Consider the following 24,418-nt stretch of genomic DNA (forward strand, 5'->3'; position numbering starts at 1 on the left):
CATGCTGTGAACACACCAAACATACAGCTTTCCCATTCAATTCCGTGAATAAATAGGAGGATGACCATTTTTCTTGGAACACTCTGCACTCTGCGTCCACTTTTCTTTTTGACAGAGCCATATTGGGGCAATGAGGGTGCCAAAGCACATAATATTAAAAGTAGAAGCCGTAATAAATATCGCGGGCAAAACAAAGTAGCTCATCCGGACTGGCTGCACTTGCTTGACCTACTTGCTCTGCTCCGGTAAAACCGTTTGCTTGCTTAACACAATTGCTATTGCGCCATCCAGTGGACGCAATTGGAACAGCAGTTTCTTTTATTGAAAAATTGCAGCTCATTTTTATACTTTACAAAATCATCTCGCGGGCCGGATTAAACCCCTTTGCGGGCCTGATCCGGCCCGCGGGCCGGACGTTTGACACCCCTGTCCTAGAGTGTGTGGCTCTCCTTTTTAATGTTTCAAGTGTTCTACTCCACTAGCCAGTACCTTGCCTAAATTGGTGTGCTTTTCTTTCGCCTGTAGATGCATCACAATACCAGGCAGCCATTGTGAGTGTACCCATGAGTTTTTACCAGTCAAAATGCCAGAGTCAGAGGTTCTAAGCCTAACCTTTCATCTGTATTTCATCTCTCTTCAGAAGACTTAAAATAGACAGAGAGAGAGAGAGCGAGACAGATCTCAACCCAGAGTCAGAGCGTTCAGTCAGCCCGCTGACACCCCTATCAGATCACAGTCTACTTGAACAGAGCAATACTCAATCACAAGGCATCAAAGGAACTGAATAGTATTAAATGCTATAGAAGGAAGGACAGTAGTCTGGAACCCTGCCAAAAAAACAAATTCACATCCCTTTTAGACAACTTCCTGGAAAAAATGTTTCACTGTAATAATGGTGTAACCTTGGAAGTAGAAAATCGAAACAGTATATTTGACCTCCTGTTTCCCTATCAAATCTAAACATTTAAGTAGACAACCTTAAAAAATGAACAACAGTGACAAAATGTTTGATGAATGCAAAAACCTAAAAGAAATTGAGAAACCTATCCAACCAAAAACAGAGACCCAGAAAACCTGTGCCTTAAACGATAGAGTAGATACACTACGGAAAAAGAAGGAACAGCACGTCAGAAATCAGCTCAATGTAATTGAAGAATTCATAGAATCTAACCACTTCTGGGAAAATTTGAACACACTAAACAAACAACATGAGTTATCTATCCAAAATGGAGATGCATGGATAAACTAATCTTTTTGGCTCTATAACAAAGAACAAACAGCAAAAACATATACATGATCAAATACAAATCTTAGAGACTACCAGCACCCACTGGATTCTCCAATTACGTTGAATGAACTACATAACAAAATACAAACCCTCCAAATCAAAAAGGCCTGTGGGGTTGATGTTATCCTAAATGAAATAAAATATGCAGACCACAGATTCCAATTGGCTATACTTAAACTCTTTTAACATCCTCAGCTCTGGCATCTTCCCCAATATTTGGAACCAAGGACTGATCACCCCAAGCCACAAAAGTGGAGACAAATTTGATCCCATTATCTACCGTGGGATATGCATCAACATCAACCTTAGGAAAATCCTTTGCATTATCATTAACAGCAGACTCGTACATGTCCTCAGTGAAAACAACGTACTGAGCAAATGTCAAATTGGCTTTTTACCAAATTACCGTACGACAGACCACGTATTCACCCTGCACACCCTAATTGACAAACAAACAAAGGCAAAGTCTTCTCATGCATTGTTGATTTCAAAAAGCTTTTCTCATTTTGGCACTTTACAAATTGATGAAAAGTGGTGTTGGGTGAAAAACATACGACCATTATAAAATCCATCTACACAAACAACAAGTGTGCGGTTAAAACTGGCAAAACGCACACATTTCTTTCCACAGGGCCGGGAGGTGAGACAGAGATGCAGCTTAAGCCCCACCCTCTTCAACATACAGTACCAAGCAAAAGGTTGGACACACCTACTCATTCAAGGGGTTTTCTTTATTTTATTTTTACAGTTTTCTACATTGTAGAATAATAGTGAAGACATCAAAACTAGGAAATAGCACATATGGAGTCATGTGGTAACCAAAAAAAGTGTTAAACGAATCAAAATATATATTCTATATTTGAGATTCTTCAAAGTAGCCACCCTTTGCCTTGATGACAGCTTTACACACTCTTGGCATTCTCACAGCCAGCTTCATGGGGTAGCTGCCTTGTTTTAAAAAAATGTATTTCACCTTTATTTAACCAGGTAGGCTAGTTGAGAACAAGTTCTCAATTGCAACTGCGACCTGGCCAAGATAAAGCACAGCAATTTGACAACATACAACAACACAGAGTTACGCATGGAATAAACAAAACATACAGTAGAACAAAAGAAAACAAAAAGTCCAAATACAGTGAGTGCAAATGAGGTAAGTTAAGGCAATAAATAGGCCATGGTGGCGAAGTAATTACAATATAGCAATTAAATACTGGAATGGTAGATGTGCAGAAGATGAATGTGCAAGTAGAGATTCTGGGGTGCAAAGGAGCAAGATAAATAAATAAATACAGTATGGGGATGAGGTAGGTAGATAGATGGGCTGTTTACAGATGGGCTATGTACAGGTGCAGTGATCTGTGAGCTGCTCTGACAGCTGGTGCTTAAAGCTAGTGAGGGAGATATGAGTCTCCAGCTTCAGTGATTTTTGCCGTTCGTTCCAGTCATTGGCAGCAGAGAACTGGAAGGAAAGACGACCAAAGGAGGAATTTGCTTTTGGGGGTGACCAGTGAGACATACCTGCTGGAGCGCGTGCTATGAGTGGATGCTGCTATGGTGACCAGTGAGCTGAGATAAGGCGGGGCTTTACCTAGCAGAGACTTGTAGATAACCTGTAGCCAGTGGGTTTGGTGACGAGTATGAAGCGAGGTTATCAATTGAATAGCATGCATTTAGTTGCGTTTAAGAGCAGTTGGAGGCCACGGAAGGAGTGTTGTATGGCATTGAAGCTCGTCTGGAGGTTAATTAACAGTGTCCAAAGAGGGGCCAGAAGTATACAGAATGGTGTCGTCTGCGTAGAGGTGGATCATAGAATCACCTGCAGCGAGAGCAACATCATTGATGTATACATATTTCTTTAAGCAAATAAACAAAGAGAAATGACAGTCCATCATTACTTCAAGAGACATGGTCAGTCAATCCGGAAAATTTCAGTCGCAAAAACCATCAAGCGCTATGATGAAGCTGGCTCTCATGAGGACCACCACAGGAAAGGATGACCCAGTTAACTGCTGCAGAGGATAAGTTCATTTAGAGTTACCAGCCTCAGAAATTGCAGCCCAAATAAATGCTTCGCAGAGTTCAAGTAACAGATACATCTCAAAATCAACTGTTCAGAGGAGACTGCATGAATCAGGACTTCATGGTCAAATTGCTGCAAAGAAACTACTACTAAAGGACACCAATAAAATGGAGACTTGCTTGGGCCAAGACACTCAAGCAATTGACATTAGAGCGGTAGAAATCTGTCCTTAGATGTGATGAATCCAAATATGAGGTTTTTGATCCAACCGCCGTGTCTTTGTGAGACGCAGAGTAGGTGAATGGATGATCTCCACTTGTGTGGTTCCCACCGTGAAGCATGGAGGAGGAGGTGTGATAGTGTGGCGGTGCTTTTCTGGTGACACTCAGTGATTTATTTAGAATTCAAGGCACACTTAACCAACATGACTACCACAGCAGTCTGCAGTGATAGGCCATCCCATGTGGTTTGCGCTTAGTGGGACTATCATTTGTTTTTCAACCGGAATATGACCCAAAATACACCTCCAAGCTGTGTAAGGGCTATTTGACCAAGAAGGAGAGTGATGGAGTGCTGCATCAGATGACCTGGCCTCCACAATCACCCAACCTCAACCCAATTGAGGTGGTTTGGGATGAGTTGAACTGCAGAGTGAAGGAAAAGCAGCCAACAAGTGCTCAGCATATGTGGGAACTTCTTCAAGACTGTTGGAAAACCATTCCCCATGAAGCTGGCTGAGAGAATGCCAAGCGTGTGCGACGCTGTCATCAAGGCAAAGGGTGGCTACTTCGAAGAATCTTAAATATAAAATAGATTTTGAATTAACATTTTTAAAATTTGTGATGTCTTCACTAACATTCTACAATATAGAATCCACACTTTTGACTGGTACTGTATATATAAACCAATTGGCGAGGGCACTAGAACAGTCTGCAGCACCTGGCCTCACTCTACTAGAATCTGAAATCAAATGTCTACTGTTTTCTGACGATCTGGTGCTTCTGTACCCAACCAAGGAGGGCCTACAGCAGCACCTAGCTATTCTGCACAGATTCTGTCAGACCTGAGCTCTGACAGTAAATCTCAGTAAGACAAAAATAATGCCGTTCCAAAAAGGTCCAGTTGCCAGGACCACAAATACAAATTCCATCTAGACACAGTTGCCCCAGAGCACACAAAAAAACTATATTGTGGTTCTTCCTTTATAAGTTGTCATTCTATGTCATGTTATTTAAGTGTCTGCGATTGTTGCCGTTAATGTTAGTTAGTGCTAGTCTGCCCAGCAGAGGGCATCTTTGAGAAGCTAAGTTATTGACATGACATGGCGCTGTAGGCCTGAGTTAAAGGGAGCCTTGAATAGAACAGACTATATGGGATGGACGTTTAGAAATGTAGCTTAATTCGTTTGATGAATATTATGGTGTTTCTATTCCAAGAAAAACGAAAATGCATTTCTTACTGTAGCCGATGTAGGCCTAAGTGTTTCCGTTAGGAAAATACGATGCTGTACAACGTGACCGGTCGTCAGTAGACCTAGGCTACTAAGTGACTGCGAGCGAAGAGCAAAATAATCCTAACATTCCACATAAAAATCTGATTGATTTATAAAGACCAGTCCCCAAGCTCTGTCATTCAGTGATATTTATTCCCATAGTAATTTCTGGATCCAGACAGATATGGTTAGGAAACAATGCATTTGGGGGTCATTGCTAAAGAGATGGGAGAAGTGACACGCCTCGCAAACAGCCATTAATACATTGAAGTTCCCTAAACTCGGCAAGAGTCTATTGTCCTGCTGATAGCCCATTAAGGGTGGATGGCTTCTTGTTTATTCTTAAAAGAACTCCAGCTCAGAGAAGAGAAAGGAGTCTTGAATAATTAAACACTGACAGTGGACTTGGTAAGACATTTTATATAGAGTTTTTTTTTTTTGTCTGACAAAGACCTTTTGCATGGCCCAGGCATGGATCAAAGCTGGCGAGATACTCAATGATGTCATCTTCACAGACGAGTCAACCGTGGCCCTTGCTACAGAAAAAAAGGCGCCAGCAGAGTAAGTAGACCTACACCACTTTAAACGACACATTACGCAACGCTAGTGAGACTCACCACTTTAAACGGCACATTACTCAACGCTAGTGAGACTCACCACTTTAAATGGCACATTACTCAACGCTAGTGAGACTCACCACTTTAAATGGCACATTACTCAACGCTAGTGAGACTCACCACTTTAAACGGCACATTACTCAACGCTAGTGAGACTCACCACTTTAAACGGCACATTACTCAACGCTAGTGAGACTCACCACTTTTAACCTCTATGGGACCCTCTTCCCGTTCTCATCCCGGTAACGGGATTGATTGACAAGATAGCAAAAATCTAATAATTTCAATTTCTCTAACAATCAACTATTTTACACCATTTTTGAAAGATAAACATCTCCTTAATCCAACCACGTTGTCCGATTTCAAAAAGGCTTTACGGCGAAAGCATAAAGTTAGATTATGTTAGGACAGTACATAGACAAAAAATTACACACAGCCATTTTCAATGCAAGGACAGGTGTCACCAAAAGCAGAAAAACAGCTAAAATTATGCACTAACCTTTGACAATCTTCATCAGATGACACTCCTAGGACATTATGTTAGACAATACATGCATTTTTTGTTCTATCAAGTTCATATTTATATCCAAAAACAGCATTTTACATTGGCGCGTGACGTTCAGAAAATGTATTTCCCCCAAAACTTCCGGTGAATCAGTACTACAATTTACAAAAATACTCGTCATAAACGTTGATAAAAAATTTAACTGTTATTCAAGAATTATAGATTAACATCTCCTGAATGCAACCGCATTGACAGATTTCAAAATAACTTTACTGGGAAAGCACACTTTGCAATAATCTGAGTACTGTGCTCAGAAAAATACACTACGCAATACAGATAGCCGCCATTTTGGAGTCATCTAAATGCATAAACAGCATTATAAATATTCACTTACCTTTTAATAATCTTCATCAGAAGGCACTTCCAGGAATCCCAGGTCCACAAGAAATGTTGTTTTATTCGATAAAGTTCATAATTTATGTCCAAATAACTCCATGTTATTTGCGCATTCAGTAAGCCACTCAAAATGTAGGACGAAAAGGAAAATGTCACGACGAAAAGTAAAAAAAATAAAAATATCTATTTACGTTCGTTGAAACATGTCAAACGTTGTATAGCATCAATCTTTAGGACCTTTAGAACGTGAAGATTCAGTAATATTCCAACCGGACTCATGCATTGTCTTGAAAAACGTTTTGGAACAGAGCTTCCTCTCTCGTGAATGTGCGCCAATGAACTGACATCCTTCCCTGGGTTACCAACTTCCCAGCCTTCTCATTCGGTCTCTGTTCATCATAGATGCCTCAAACAACTTTCTAAAGACTGTTGACATCTAGTGGAAGCCTTAGGAAGTGCAAAATGAATCCTTAGTCACTGTGTGTTCGATTGGCAATGACTTGAAAAATCTACAGGCACCAGATTTTTGATTCCCTGGTTGTATTTGTCTCAGGTTTTTGCCTGCCATATGAGTTCTGTTATACTCAGACACCATTCAAACAGTTTTAGAAACTTCAGAGTGGTTTCTATCCAAATCTACTAATAATATGCATATTCTAGTTTCTGGGCCAGAGTAGTAACCTGTTCAAATTGGGTACATTTTTTTATCCGGCCGTGAAAATACTGCCCCCTAGCCCAGACAGGTTAACAGCACATTACTCAACACTAGTGAGACTCACCACTTTTAACAAGACATTACTCATTGCCTTGCCTACGGTAGGCCTACAGTATATCTACAAATATTTGTTTCATCTCTACATGTAGTTCTCCTGATTTTTAAACCCAATCCAACCTGTTTGGCATCAACTGAAAACATTAATCTGTGACTCTGCCAAACCTACAAGCAAAAATGAACTGGTGAAGGCCATGAAGACGTTTTGGCTTGAGTACCTGACGATATGACAATGCAACAAATACATAGATCATCTCAGCAAGGTTTTACCTGTGGTCGTGGAGCTACTAAAATGTAGCTGAAATGTACAGTTGTTGAAATAAACATCTGCATTTTGAGTATTTTTATCATTATTTTATTAATGAAAGCATAAAGATGATGATCAAATGCTGTACATTATATGCTTTCTGACATTTTGCAGTTGCGTGAGGTATATTTTACATTTGTTATCTTGTTATTAGTCCCACCCTCAGCTCCATTCAACCCCTCCCATCTATTTCTTAACACCATCCATATAGGATTTCTATTTGCCATATATTTTTCAACTGTGCTTTCTATTCTCATAGTTTCTACAGATTGTAAATTAAAGATGACATTTTTGCTAAAAGTATTATTATATTATTGATCAAATCACCCAGTATTGTCATCTGCAGAGTTAGCTCCAGGTAAATATTGTAATTCTTCAGCCATTCCTGGACCTGTAACCAAAAACGAGTTACATATGGACAATACCAAAATAAATGATCTAATGACTCTGCCGCCTCACAGCAAAATCTGCAGAGCTGGGAAGGTTGTATCCCCCATATATAACATTCTATTGGTTGCTAGAATTTTGTATAATTTTAAATAAAACAATTCTAAGTTTTGAATCATAATATAATTCATATAATTCACTAGGTGTAGGCAAAACTATAAGCAAATAGGTAAACTGTGATATGACTAAAGAGTTAATCAAGGTAATTTTTCCACAAATAGACAAGGTTCCTTTCCATGGTAGCAAAATCTTATCTATTTTTGCTAACTTTCTATTAAAATGTATTGGAATGAGATCATTTCATTATTTTGGGATATGTATACCGAGTATGTCCACATCCCCGTCAGACCATTTTTATTGGTAAACTACACGGTAATGTAAAAGTTGTATTTTTTAGTGATCCAATATGTAATATAGTACACATCATAATTTGGTTTTAATCCAGACAGGTCAGAAAAAGTATCTAGATCCTCTGAGGCTGTGGAGGAATTCTAATTGTGGTTTTAAAAAGATAACAACGTACAATGAAACCTTTGTTTTTAAGCCCTGGATTTCTTATCCCTTAAAATTGTTTTTGGATCTGATTTTTAACAGCTAACATTTTGGTGGCAATAATAAATAGATATGCCGATAGTGGACAACCTTGTTTTACTCCTCTTAACAGTTTAAAACTTTCAGAGATGTAGCCATTTTTTACTATTTTACACCTAGGGTTACTATACATAGTAACATTTTTATAAGAGATTCTCCTAAATTGAAATATTCCAGGCATTTATATATAAACTCTAGTCGTATTTTATCAAAGGCCTTTTCAAAGTCGGCAATGAATACCAGGCCTAGTTTCCCAGATATTTCATAGTGTTCTATTGTTTCCAGTACTTATATTATCTCCAGAATATTGTCCATGTAAAAACAAAAATCTAATTAGGATGAATAATATCAGACAATACCTTTAATTCTATGTGCTAAGCATTTTGCTAGAATTTTTACGTCACAGCACTGTAGTGTAAGAGGATTTTTATTAAATGACTTTTTTTTATTTTATTTATATTTACAACTTGGATCCTGTTTCAGTAATAATGAAATCAGACCTTCTTGTTGAGTGTCCAATAATCTACCATTTATATAGGTGTGGTTAAAACATGCTAATAACAGTCCTCTGAGTATATTGAAAAGGTTTGGTATACTTCCACTGTTATGGATTCCAGCCCTGGAGTTTTCCCAGCCTTAAAGGCTTTAATTGCATCAAGCAGTTCCTCCTCTGTAATTTGGCCTTCACATGAGTCTTTCTGTGCAGATGTTGATTTTACATTATTAATAGGGAAAAAATCCATACAATTATCTTCGGTTAGTGGAGATGGAGGAGACTGAAATGAAAACTTATGCTTAAAGTACTTCCTCTTTCAAAATATTGTTTGGTGAATCATGGGTGACTCCATTTCGAACAAGTTTCAGTAAATCATTTTTGGTAGCATTCCATTTCCTTTGTTAATATGGACTATTTTGACCTAAATTGCTTTTGTTTTAGAGATTGGTACTGAATTGCATGGCCTCTAAAGACACATTTAAAAGTGTCCTATACAATAAGGGGATCTGCTGTACCCATGTTATGTCAGAAAAAGTCTTATCAATTCTTCTGTCCTAGTTAACTTGTTTTTATCATCCAATAGATTTTGATTAAATCTCCAATATCCTCACCCATGTGGAAATTCTGTAAGAGTAATATATATTCCGACTGCGTATATGCTCCGACAGCATTCTGTCCCCTATCAACACTTTTTTTCAAACTTTTGGTGCCAGAGAGAATGACATAAGAAAGTAATCAAGACGACTAGCTTGATTGAGCCTCTGCCATGTATATCTCACTAGGTCAGGGTATTTAAGTCTTCATATATCCACTAATTCCAATATATCCATGACATTCATCATTTCCTTAAGTGCCTGAGGGTGATAGTTTGTAGTGTGATTTCCTTTACGGTCCATAGAGGTATTTAAGACCGCATTGAAATCTCCCACCATAATAATAGAGTTTAGTGTTGCTTATAGAGTTGATCAATTATTATATATTTTTTTCAAAGAAGTGTGGATAATCATTATTTGGACCGTATAGGTCAATGAGCCATATCTGTTCATGGTCCAATAACATATTAAAAATCATCCATCTACATTGAGGATCTGTTTGGACAGATGGGTGGCGTTAGAATTTTGGCTGTCAGACGTATTAAAATCAACCAATATCAGCCTTCAAATGCTTTATTATCCAAATGTTTAAAGTGCATGTGGGCGACAGAGAGAAACAAAAGGGTGCAGTTTGAGGCAATGTGGCAGAGAGTGATGCTTGCGCTGGAGATGGGGGTGTGAACAGGTGGGTCTGGGCAGGTGTGATGTAGTTGTCTTTTGGATGTGTATGTTTTGTAGTGTCTCTAAAAATTATAAAATGAGTACAAAGAAAAATCAAGCTTGCAAAACACATCTGATTATTCATTATGAATAGGATTTGTTTGATTTTATTTTTGTTTACATTCTTAATTATAACGACAATGTCACAAATAATTGCGCGCGCACACACACAACACGAGTAGATTAACTTGGTCAAAACAGTCCAAACATTTCTTTATTAAGGACTATCAGAAAGTATGTTGGTACTTATTTATTTTGATCCAAAGCCATGAATGAGTGAGTCACTCAGCTGTATGCTGACAAATCCTCGCTGGTCTCTCATTCAGTTTCTTCTTCACGTCAGCAAAGGACTCCGTGTTTCAGAAACTCACTTTATATAGAGGGTCTATCAGTCTTTCACACTGTGGTAAATAAAGCCAGTTTGGTATTTAGAATGATTTATTTCTGTTTTTAGAGGGAGAGAAACCAAAAAGGCCACCGTGCCTATTTTCCGAAAATCGTAAGTACACATGTCAAGTGTAATTCCCTCATTTCTATTGACCTACGTTCTCTCTCAACACCAGGAACACCACCAGCATTTGTTGTGTGTGTGCCTGATGCAGGACTCTAGTGCCAGAGACTGAAAACACCTCCATTAAGTTCTGAATAGAGAGTCAATTTGTGCCACAGTTTAGACTACTGATAGATCAGCGTTCTGACTCCCACTTGTCGTAGTGCGCTGCAATGACAGAATGACGCAATCTGCCACCATCTACCATAAAAGGTTGCGGCAGAAACTCAAAACTTTTAAGGAAGAACCACTGTACATACCTCGGCCTAAACGTCAGCGCCACAGGTAACTTCTAACAAGCTGTGAACGATCTGAGAGACAAGGCAAAAAGAGCATTCTATGCCATCAAATGGAACATCAAATTCGACATACCACTGTGATGGAGTGCCTTAGACCACTGCGCCACTCGGGAGGCCCCTTGGCTAAAAATACTTGAATCAGTTATAGAACCCATTGCCCTTTATGGTTGTGAGGTCTGGGTTCCGCTCACTAACCAAGAATTCACAAAATGGGACAAACACCAAATTGAGAGACTGCATGCAGAATTCTGCAACAATATCCTCTGTGTACAACGTAGAACACCAAATAATGCACGCAGAGCAGAATTAGGCCGATACCCTCTAATGATCAAAATCCAGAAAAGAGCTGTTAAATTCTACAAGTGATTCCCAAACCTTCAATAACAAAGCCATCAACTACAGAGAGATAAACCTGGAGAAGAGTGGTCCTGGGGCTCTGTTCACAAACACAAGCAGACCCCACAGAGCCCCAGGACAGCAACACAATTACACCCAACCAATTCATGAGGAAAACAAAGTTATTACTTGACACATTGGAAATAATTAGCAAAAAAAGTCAGAAAACTAGAATGCTATTTGGCCCTAAACAGAGAGAACACAGTGGCAGAATACCTGACCACTGTGACTGACCCAAACTTAAGGAAAGCTTTGACTATGTACAGACTCAGTGAGCATAGCCTTGCTATTGAGAAAGGCCACTGTAGGCAAACTTGGCTCTCAAGAGAAGACAGGCTATGTGCACCCTGCCCACAAAATGTGGAAACTGAGCTGCACTTCCTAACCTCCTGCCAAATGTATGACCATAATAGAGACACATATTTCGCTCAGATTACACAGATCCACAAAAAATGTGAAAACAAAACCAATTTTGATAAACTCCCATATCTATTGGATGAAATACCACAGTGTGCCATCACAGCAGCAAGATTTGTGACCTGTTGCCACAAGAAAAGGTCAACCAGTGAAGAACAAACACCATTGAAAAATACAACCCATATTTATGTTAATTTATTTTCCCTTTTGTACCTTAACTATTTGCACATCGTTACAACACTGTATATAGACATATGACATTTGAAATGTCTTTATTCTTTTGAAACTTTTGTGAGTGTAATGTTTACTGTAAATTTGTTTATTTCACTTGCTTTGGCAATGTAAACATATGTTTCCCATTTCCAATAAAGCTCCTTAAATTGAAATTGAATTGAGAGAAAATGTTTAGACTACAGTTCAAAATGTACCTTATTTTGTTTCATTATTAGTTCTCGTGTAATTGATGAGAGACTTTTTTTTTTTTTCCCAGGTGCTGGGGAGTCTGGGAAAAGTACAATAGTGAAGCAGATGAAGTAAGTTAATGTGTCACACACACACACACATATAACAAGGACATCACGATGTGAACACTTTGCATTCCAAACTGCATTATGTCAAACTCACAAACCCCATGATGGTTGCAGCACAGAACTAGAATGAGTTGGTGATGAGCGGTTTGACTGTTCTATTCATTCCATTTCTATGGGTAGAATGTTGCAGCCCAAAATGGCATTCAAACTCACGTACAACACGACGGTAGCGCGTTGCAGTCCAAACTGAATTCGAACAAACGGCAAAAGGTTACTATTACTATTTCTGGTTTTGACATTTTTAATAAGTTGTATAACTGATTTATTTTAACTTAAACAGTTAACCCGATTTAGTTAAACCGTTAACTGGCCTTCAGAAAATATGCTGTCGACGTACACTACTGTCTTTTGTGAGGGTTTAATGGTGCAGGGATAATTTCCATTGCCAGCTGAGTTCATCTCTTTCTCTCTCTCTCTCTGTGTGTGTGTGTGTGTGTGTGTGTGTGTGTGTGTGTGTGTGTGTGTGTGTGTGTGTGTGTGTGTGTGTGTGTGTGTGTGTGTGCGTGTGTGGCGTAGAGAGATGCTAACCTCATTTAACGTGGCGCTCAGGCAGAGAGACCATGGAAGAAGCACACATTACATAACACAATGGCCACAGCAGCTAGCCTGGCACGGCCTGAATAGACTACCAACCCTGTATTCCCACATTAATCATGCCTATTTACTCACACAATAGTCCCATTAACAGTTGGTTGGCTTTGGGAAATGTCTTGTCTTGAATGGTCACATGTACAGAAAAGTTCAAAACTTCAGTTAGATTTCCCTTAGACCAGAGTGACAATGTTCCACAGTCCAGATTACGTAGAATACTAATCCTATAATACCTAATCCATTGATTCATACCAGGTGTTATTAAATTGTATTTTTACTTTATTAATGATATTCAAGTGTGGATATTGGAACAGACCGAGTGACTTTATCTGAAATCTAAACTAGTATGATGTTTTGAATGTTTTCCCGTTCAGAATCATCCATGAGGCCGGCTACTCTGAGGAGGAGTGTAAACAGTACAGAGTGGTGGTGTACAGCAACACAATCCAGTCTATCATCGCCGTCATCAGAGCCATGGGACACCTAAAGATAGACTTTGGGGACGCCGCACGAGCGGTAGGCACACAACACAACGTAACTTTGTAACTTTATGTTCTAGCAAAACAACTTTTTCTTAATGAGTGGTTTGTATTATGTCTTTGATGCCCTACTTTTTTGAACTATGGGTCGGGACCCAAAGTGGGTCTCTGTGGCATGTGAGAGGTGGGTCACCAGTTATGAGCTACGTCTATAATCACATGCTATTTCATCTTAATTTGGGTCCTTTTGGAGGGTGATTTGAGTCACCAGAGGACGGTCAATTTCTCATTTGGGTCTCAAGCTGAAAAAAGGTTTAAGAACCCATGCCCTTCTGTATTTGATGAGCTGAGTCTTTACAGTTCTCATCGTCTACTGAACAGGTCTCACATTTTCACCAAGGGTCTGATTTAGAGTTGAGGAAAGTGGACGAAACTCAAGACTTTCACTTTAATAATTTACACGGTTTAATGGGAGGCTTTTTCAAAAATGTGATGTAAGTGCATGGATCTCAAGACAGAATATTGTCCCAAGTGCAGTGGTGTAAAGTATTTTAGTAAAAATACTTTAAAGTACTACTCAAGTAGTTTTTTGGGGTAATGTACTTTACTATTTATATTTTGGACAAAATATAATATATCTAATTTACATAAGTATTTACACCCCTGAGTCAATATATGTTAGAATCACTTTTTAGCACATTTTTTTTTACTTGTTAAATAAGTTCAGGAGTAAAAATGTGCTTATGCTTTCCATAACCAAAGGGTTGAAAACGTACTGACTCAAGACATTTTAAACTTTTCATTGATTTAGTAAACATTTCTAAAAACATAATTCCACTTTGACATTATGATGTATTGTGTGTAAACCAGTGACACAAAATATCTATTTAATCCATTTTTAATTCAGGCTGAAATAAAACAAAAAAAGTCAAGGGCTGTGAATACTTTCTGTAGGCACTGTACCTGTAGGCACTGTACCTGTGGGCACGGTACCTGTGGGCACGGTACCTGTGGGCACGGTACCTGTGGGCACGGTACCTGTGGGCACGGTACCTGTGGGCACGGTACCTGTGGGCACGGTACCTGTGGGCACGGTACCTGTGGGCACGGTACCTGTAGGGCAATGTACCTGTAGGGCAATGTACCTGTAGGCAATGTACCTGTAGGCAATGTACCTGTAGGCACGGTACCTGTGGGCACGGTACCTGTGGGCACGGTACCTGTGGGCACGGTACCTGTGGGCACGGTACCTGTAGGCACGGTACCTGTAGGGCAATGTACCTGTAGGCAATGTACCTGTAGGCACTGTACCTGTAGGCACGGTACCTGTAGGCACGGTACCTGTAGGCACGGTACCTGTAGGCACGGTACCTGTAGGAATGTACCTGTAGGAATGTACCTGTAGGCACGGTACCTGTAGGCACGGTACCTGTAGGCACGGTACCTGTAGGAATGTACCTGTAGGAATGTACCTGTAGGCACTGTACCTGTAGGCACGGTACCTGTAGGCACGGTACCTGTAGGAATGTACCTGTAGGAATGTACCTGTAGGCACGGTACCTGTAGGCACGGTACCTGTAGGAATGTATACGCTTAAAACTGAGCCTTTATTGAAAGCGGAGTTGGAAGGTTTTGCAGCCTCCAGGGTTTTCTTGAGGAGGGGGGCGTTCGTCTTTCAGAAACATTATGGCAGTGTTTCCCAAAGCTCTTCCAACTGTTCTATTTATTCTAGACTAGCACACCTGATTCAATTTATCAAGGGCTTGGGGATTTATTCTAGACTAGCACACCTGATTCAATTTATCAAGGGCTTGGGGATTTATTCTAGACTAGCACACCTGATTCAATTTATCAAGGGCTTGGGGATTTATTCTAGACTAGCACACCTGATTCAATTTATCAAGGGCTTGGGGATTTATTCTAGACTAGCACACCTGATTCAATTTATCAAGGGCTTGGGGATTTATTCTAGACTAGCACACCTGATTCAATTTATCAAGGGCTTGGGGATTTATTCTAGACTAGCACACCTGATTCAATTTATCAAGGGCTTGGGGATTTATTCTAGACTAGCACACCTGATTCAATTTATCAAGGGCTTGGGGATTTATTCTAGACTAGCACACCTGATTCAATTTATCAAGGGCTTGGGGATTTATTCTAGACTAGCACACCTGATTCAATTTATCAAGGGCTTGGGGATTTATTCTAGACTAGCACACCTGATTCAATTTATCAAGGGCTTGGGGATTTATTCTAGACTAGCACACCTGATTCAATTTATCAAGGGCTTGGGGATTTATTCTAGACTAGCACACCTGATTCAATTTATCAAGGGCTTGGGGATTTATTCTAGACTAGCACACCTGATTCAATTTATCAAGGGCTTGGGGATTTATTCTAGACTAGCACACCTGATTCAATTTATCAAGGGCTTGGGGATTTATTCTAGACTAGCACACCTGATTCAATTTATCAAGGGCTTGGGGATTTATTCTAGACTAGCACACCTGATTCAATTTATCAAGGGCTTGGGGATTTATTCTAGACTAGCACACCTGATTCAATTTATCAAGGGCTTGGGGATTTATTCTAGACTAGCACACCTGATTCAATTTATCAAGGGCTTGGGGATTTATTCTAGACTAGCACACCTGATTCAATTTATCAAGGGCTTGGGGATTTATTCTAGACTAGCACACCTGATTCAATTTATCAAGGGCTTGGGGATTTATTCTAGACTAGCACACCTGATTCAATTTATCAAGGGCTTGGGGATTTATTCTAGACTAGCACACCTGATTCAATTTATCAAGGGCTTGGGGATTTATTCTAGACTAGCACACCTGATTCAATTTATCAAGGGCTTGGGGATTTTACACTGAACCGAAATATAGAAACACAACATGCAACAATTAACAAAGATTTTACCGAGTTACAGTTCATATAAGGAAATCAGTCAATTTAAATAAATTCATTAGGCTCTAATCTATGGATTTCACATGACTGGGAATACAGATATTCATCTGTTGGTCACAGATAACTTAAATAAGTAGGGGCGTGGAACCAGTCAGTATCTGGTGTGACCACCATTTGCCTCACGCAGCGCGACACATCTCCTTCACATAGAGTTGATCAGGCTGTTGATTGTGGCCTGTGGAATGTTGTCCCACTCCTCTTCGGCTGTGTGAAGTTAATGGATATTGGTGGGAACTGGAACACACTGTCGTACACATCGATCCAGAGCATCCCAAACATGCTCAATGGGTGACATGTCTGGTGAATATGCAGGCCATGGAACTGGGACATTTTCAGCTTCCAGGAATTGTGTACAGATCCTTGTGACATGGAGCCGTGCATTATCATGCTGAAACATGAGGTGATGGCGGTGGATGAATGACACGACAATGGGCCTCAGGATCTCGTCACGGTGTCTCTGCATTCAAATTGCCATCGATAAAATGCAATTGTGTTCGTTGTCCGTAGCTTATGCCTGCCCATACCATAACCCCACCGCCACCATGGGGCACTCTGTGGAGGTCCTGGGCTGGCTTACACGTGGTCTGTGGTTGTGAGGCCGGTTGGACGTACTGCCAAATTCTCTAAAACGACAATAGAGGCGGCTTATGGTAGAGAAATGAACATTAAATGATCCGACAACAGCTCTGGTGGATATTCCTGCAGTCAGCATGCCAATTGCATGCTCCGTCAAAACTTGAGACATCTGTGGCATTGTGTTGTGTGACAAAACTGCCCATTTTAGAGTGGCCTTTATTGTCCCCAGCACAAGCTGCACCTGTGTAATGATCATGCTGTTTAATCAGGTTCTTGATATGCCGCACCTGTCAGGTGGATGGATTATCTTGGCAAAGGAGAAATCCTCACTAACACGGATGTAAACAAATTTGTGCACAACATTAGAGAGAAATGTTTTTTGTGCATATGGAAGATTTCTGGGATATTTTATTTCAACTCATGAAACATGGGACCAACACTTTACATGCTGCGTTTCCATTTTTCTTCTGTTTAGTTAACCAGTTGAATCAGGTGAGCTTGTTCTGGAATATATGGTGTATCTGGAAGTATGGGTCCCAGATGTGATTTGGGAAACACTGGTCAATCAACGAATCGATGAATCACTGGTCTATTTTACCAGGACGATGCTCGTCAGCTGTTTGTATTGGCTGGTACAACGGAGGAGGGAGTGATCTCATCAGAACTAACCGGTGTGATACGGAAACTGTGGACGGACAGCGGGGTCCAGACCTGCTTCCTGCGCTCCAGAGAGTACCAGCTCAACGACTCAGCATCCTAGTAAGACACGCACGCACACACAGACCGACAGACGGACACAGTACACACACACAGACCGACAGACGGACACAGTACACACACACAGACCGACGGACACAGTACACACACACACACACAGACCGACAGACACAGTACACACACACAGACCGACAGACACAGTACACACACACAGACCGACAGACACAGTACACACACACAGACCGACAGACGGACACAGTACACACACACAGACCGACAGACGGACACAGTACACACACACAGACCGACAGACGGACACAGTACACACACAGAGACCGACAGACGGACACAGTACACACACACAGACTGACAGACACAGTACACACACACAGACTGACAGACGGACACAGTACACACACACAGACCGACAGACACAGTACACACACACACAGACTGACAGACGGACACAGTACACACACACAGACTGACAGACACAGTACACACACACAGACTGACAGACGGACACAGTACACACACACAGACCGACAGACACAGTACACCTCCACTTGTTATGCTTATAGACTGGTTTTATTTACACATAATACAAATACGTGCCACAAAGATACACCCTGTCCGTTTACAGTGCTGGAAATGATTTGCAGCTTCCCAAACCTGTAAGCTGCCGACAGATTCACTTCTAGAAGAACGACTGTGTCAGGATTTCTTAATTCACTGACATCCTCTTGTCATACATGACTGAAACTTAACCCTCTTTCCTCTGAATTTCATCGTTTTATTTCACCTCTTGAGAGGTTACTTTTCAGAAGGACCAAGAATAATTTTTGTAACATTTTGTGCTATACAAACGCTTACAGTAGAGAGGGACAAAACTGGTCTTGCGATCCCTCTGTCTTGTACAAAGTCGTTTAGAATACAGCTTGTTCAGAATGTAGACGTCGCTCGCTCGCTGATACAGCTGATGGTGTTCCTCAACGCAGTGTGAGATAAACACCGTCTTCACAGACGTTACCTAGCTGGTTGTCAAAGCTGTTACCATTTCAGTTAGGAAGTATTGGAGTTGCTCTACGGTGTAAATTCATGTGTTACTGTCGGTTGTAGTATATTGTTTGTCCATTTCAGTTATAATTTGAATTAGTTATTTGTTGATTTAGAGCCTTCATCATCAGAGGAATGTAATTTACTGTAGCCTAGTTATTTGTTGATTTAGAGCCTTCATCAGAGTAATGTAATGTACTGTAGCCTAGTTATTTGTTGATTTAGAGCCTTCATCATCAGAGTAATGTAATGTACTGTAGCCTAGTTATTTGTTGATTTAGAGCCTTCATCACCAGAGTAATGTAATTTACTGTAGCCTAGTTATTTGTTGATTTAGAGCCTTCACCACCAGAGTAATGTAATGTACTGTAGCCTAGTTATTTGTTGATTTAGAGCCTTCACCACCAGAGTAATGTAATTTACTGTAGCCTAGTTATTTGTTGATTTAGAGCCTTCATCACCAGAGTAATGTAATTTACTGTAGCCTAGTTATTTGTTGATTTAGAGCCTTCACCACCAGAGTAATGTAATGTACTGTAGCCTAGTTATTTGTTGATTTAGAGCCTTCACCACCAGAGTAATGTAATTTACTGTAGCCTAGTTATTTGTTGATTTAGAGCCTTCATCACCAGAGTAATGTAATTTACTGTAGCCTAGTTATTTGTTGATTTAGAGCCTTCACCACCAGAGTAATGTAATGTACTGTAGCCTAGTTATTTGTTGATTTAGAGCCTTCACCACCAGAGTAATGTAATGTACTGTAGCCTAGTTATTTGTTGATTTAGAGCCTTCACCACCAGAGTAATGTAATTTACTGTAGCCTAGTTATTTGTTGATTTAGAGCCTTCATCACCAGAGTAATGTAATTTACTGTAGCCTAGTTATTTGTTGATTTAGAGCCTTCACCACCAGAGTAATGTAATTTACTGTAGCCTAGTTATTTGTTGATTTAGAGCCTTCATCACCAGAGTAATGTAATTTACTGTAGCCTAGTTATTTGTTGATTTAGAGCCTTCACCACCAGAGTAATGTAATTTACTGTAGCCTAGTTATTTGTTGATTTAGAGCCCTCACCACCAGAGTAATGTAATGTACTGTAGCCTAGTTATTTGTTGATTTAGAGCCTTCATCACCAGAGTAATGTAATGTACTGTAGCCTAGTTATTTGTTGATTTAGAGCCTTCACCACCAGAGTAATGTACTGTATCCTAGTTATTTGTTGATTTAGAGCCTTCCTCACCAGAGTAATGTAATGTACTGTAGCCTAGTTATTTGTTGATTTAGAGCCTTCACCACCAGAGTAATGTAATTTACTGTAGCCTACAAGCTGTACAGTAGATTGTGTAAGTACAGTATGTGATATTTGTACACCAGAATCTAAAAGAGGGAACTAACTTTATTTATACATGTACTGAATATTTAGACTAGGGTTTCCCAACTGGCGGCCTGCTGGCCCTCTAGTGATTTCCCCCCCCCCCCACCGGGTTCCACTCCTATCAGCTAAAAACAAGAAGAAGCGGGTCCAGTGGGCCACGCCATCACCAACCCTGGACAAATGAGGAGTGGAAAAACATCTCCTGGTCTGATAAATCCCGGATCCTGTGGCATCCTGTTTGATGACAGTCAGGATTTGGTGTAAGCAGCATGAGTCCATGGACCCATCCTGCCTGGTGTCAACGGTACAGGCTGGTGGTGGTGTAATGGTGTAGGGAATGTTTTCCTAGCACACGTTATGTCCATTGATACCAGTTGAGCAACGTTTCTACGCCCTGAAGAATTTGGGGGTTCGACCTGGTAGTAGATGGGTGTACCTAGTAAACTGTGTGTATGTGATTGTATAAAAGCAAAGGTTTGACATTATTATGTTATATTCATATTATATGTGTTTGGGCTTCTTGCAGTCAATTTGCAGTCCTACAAATGATTTTGTAATTATGTTCCAAACCCCTGACCATCAGCTCAAGAAAGAAATCGTCCTGCGGCTGAATCTAGTTGATGATCCCTGATTTAACTAATGTCACAATAAGAGGAAGTTAAGGTAGAACAATAGTGTATCATTTTACCATTATGATAAATGCAAATTTAGTGTTCCTGTCACACATCCTGCCTGGGGGGGGTAGGTTGGTGTGAAGGACACGTCGACTTTGTATTGGCAACACAGGACATGTAGTGGTAGTTGTAGGTCAGAGCTCTCTGTCTGTCAATGCAAGACCTGGGTTCAAATAGTATTTCAAAAACAATTTCTAATACTTTCTGTGCTTGAGTGAACTCGCCTGGACTTAATGGACCAAATGAATAGTCCCAAAAGTGCAAACTCCACCCACCTGGAACTATATAGGCAAGCTAGAGCAAACGCTGAAAGTATTTAAACATTTAGTCTGGTTGTATCTAGGTGCTCTTCATCTGTCTGTCCACGTTGCAGAGCTGCTTGGTTGGAGAGACTACCGGAGTGAGTCAGTCTAGCTCTAGCCTGTACTCTCTGTTTTCACTCACACCTCTAGCAGGCAATGTTTATTATCATTTATCAACATATTTAGACTAAATTCACATGGATCACACGGGATTCCACAGGCCTCGGCTGTTTCCGTCTGTCTTTCTGTACTCCAGTCCAGCCTTCTCTCTTTGTCTGTCTGTCTGTCTGTCTGTCTGTCTGTCTGTCTGTCTGTCTGTCTGTCTGTCTGTCTGTCTGTCTGTCTGTCTGTCTGTCTGTCTGTCTGTCTGTCTGTCTGTCTGTCTGTCTGTCTGTCTGTCTGTCTGATATGTCCTCCAGTCACGTTCATAACAGGTGTAGACTAACAGTGAAACGCTGACGGGCCCTTCCCAACAATGTAGAGAAACAACAGGTGTAGACTAACAGTGAAATGCTGACGGGCCCTTCCCAACAATGTAGAGAGAAACAACAGGTGTAGACTAACAGTGAAACGCTGACGGGCCCTTCCCAACAATGTAGAGAGAAACAACAGGTGTAGACTAACAGTGAAACGCCGACGGGCCCTTCCCAACAATGTAGAGAGAAACAACAGGTGTAGACTAACAGTGAAACGCCGACGGGCCCTTCCCAACAATGTAGAGAGAAACAACAGGTGTAGACTAACAGTGAAACGCCGACGGGCCCTTCCCAACAATGTAGAGAGAAACAACAGGTGTAGACTAACAGTGAAACGCCGACGGGCCCTTCCCAACAATGTAGAGAGAAACAACAGGTGTAGACTAACAGTGAAACGCTGACGGGCCCTTCCCAACAATGTAGAGAGAAACAACAGGTGTAGACTAACAGTGAAACGCTGACGGGCCCTTCCCAACAATGTAGAGAGAAACAACAGGTGTAGACTAACAGTGAAACGCTGACGGGCCCTTCCCAACAATGTAGAGAGAAACAACAGGTGTAGACTAACAGTGAAACGCTGACGGGCCCTTCCCAACAATGTAGAGAGAAACAACAGGTGTAGACTAACAGTGAAACGCTGACGGGCCCTTCCCAACAATGTAGAGAGAAACAACAGGTGTAGACTAACAGTGAAACGCTGACGGGCCCTTCCCAACAATGTAGAGAGAAAGAAAATGGAGAAATAATAGAAAAGTAAAATGTGTAGTAATTAAAACCACAGTAACAGTTCTACTAAGGGAACATATGGAAGTATCATTTAGCTATTTGATTTGGAATTTTATGGTATACAAAAAAAAAAAAAAAAAAATATTTGATGAAACGTTGAATTTGGCCTTAATGCTATTCCCCCGTAGAAACACATTGAATAACAGATTCATACATGGAAAAACACATTGAATAACAGATTCATACATGGAAAAACACATTGAATAACAGATTCATACATGGAAAAACAGATGGTCAAAAAATACATCAAAAAGGAAGTTTGTTTTAAAGTGTCTGTCCTATATCTGAGATATTATTTAGATTTATTTTTATCCATATTTAACACGTTTTTTAGGGCACTAAACTACTTCTGTATTACTTCCATAATTCTCTCCTGACCCGTCTCGCTCTCTCGCCTTACCCGTCTCTCTTTTTCACTCTCTCCTGACCTCTGTCTGTCTCTTTCTTTCTCTCTTCTGACCTGTCTCTCTCTCTCTCTTCTGACCTGTCTCTCTCTCTCTCCTGCCCTGTCTCTCTCTCTCTCCTGCCCTGTCTCTCTCTCTCTCTCTCCTGCCCTGTCTCTCTCCTGCCCTGTCTCTCTCTCCTGCCCTGTCTCTCTCTCCTGACCTGTCTCTCGTTGTCTCTCCTCCCTCAGTTATCTGAATGACCTGGACCGTATTGCCCAACAGAGTTATGTCCCCACCCAGCAAGATGTGCTGAGGACCAGAGTCAAGACTACCGGCATTGTGGAGACACACTTTACCTTCAAAGAGCTCTACTTCAAGTCAGTATACCTGCTGCTATCCTCACACACACACACACACACACACACCTTCAAGGAGCGCTGCTTCAAGTCTTTATACCCACCGATAGCTACACACACCATTTTGATTGAGACAGATCTTAGTTATTTGAGAATACTCAGCTCAGTGCCAAGCCAGAGCCTAATGAGACAAACTGTTTCATAGGTGATGGGGACAGGTGATTTGTTATAGCGTCAACATGATTCATTAATTAGATGGATTCAATAATCGTACTTAATTCATTAATTTGTTTAGACAAATACAATCCATCAGTTCTTAATTAATACAATCAGCCGATGTCACAAAGTGCTTTGGAGTAACCCGGCGTTGACCCCCCCCCCCACACACAGAGAAAGCAAAGCTAAATAACTAATGGCCAGTTAAATAATGGTGTTGACACTCAGTCTTTTCATAGATGTATGTGTTCAGCAAAGATTTAGTTCCTAGAAATGCTGATTGGCTGGGTTGATGCAGGGGTATTATCCATATGGTGTCTGTCTGTGTCTGTCTGTCAGGGGTACCATCCATATGGTGTCTGTCTGTCTGGGGTACCATCCATATGGTGTCTGTCTGTCTGTCTGTCTGGGGTACCATCCATATGGTGTCTGTCTGTCTGTCTGTCTGTCTGGGGTACCATCCATATGGTGTCTGTCTGTCTGTCTGTCTGTCTGTCTGTCTGTCTGTCTGTCTGGGGTACCATCCATATGGTGTCTGTCTGTCTGTCTGTCTGTCTGTCTGTCTGTCTGTCTGGGGTACCATCCATATGGTGTCTGTCTGTCTGTCTGTCTGTCTGGGGTACCATCCATATGGTGTCTGTCTGTCTGTCTGTCTGTCTGGGGTACCATCCATATGGTCTCTGTCTGTCTGTCTGTCTGTCTGGGGTACCATCCATATGGTCTCTGTCTGTCTGTCTGTCTGTCTGGGGTACCATCCATATGGTCTCTGTCTGTCTGGGGTACCATCCATATGGTGTCTGTCTGTCTGTCTGTCCAGAGAATATGTCCTCCAGCCACCTTTTCCTAGCCACCGTGCAAAAATTCCCAAGACAGGCAGGAACCTAGGAGAGTTCAAAACAGAGAGTTCAAAACAGCAGGTCCTGGACAAGGTAGCACGTCCGGTGAGAAGCCTA

The 24,418-nt window shown here is 40.9% G+C and overlaps 1 protein-coding gene across 1 annotated transcript in view; it reads left to right on the forward strand.

Moving 5' to 3' along the window:
- Positions 1–24,418, forward strand: part of LOC115168690 (guanine nucleotide-binding protein G(k) subunit alpha) — a 72,310-nt gene that overhangs the window by 35,904 nt on the left and 11,988 nt on the right. The window contains exons 2-5 of the mRNA XM_029724184.1: positions 12,397–12,439; positions 13,462–13,603; positions 17,723–17,880; positions 23,142–23,270. Of these exons, the coding sequence (XP_029580044.1) occupies positions 12,397–12,439; positions 13,462–13,603; positions 17,723–17,880; positions 23,142–23,270 (472 nt within the window). The remainder of the gene's footprint in view (positions 1–12,396; positions 12,440–13,461; positions 13,604–17,722; positions 17,881–23,141; positions 23,271–24,418) is intronic.

Source organism: Salmo trutta, chromosome 30 (assembly GCF_901001165.1).
Source record: "Salmo trutta chromosome 30, fSalTru1.1, whole genome shotgun sequence".
In the NCBI taxonomy this organism is placed as follows: Eukaryota; Metazoa; Chordata; class Actinopteri; order Salmoniformes; family Salmonidae; genus Salmo; species Salmo trutta.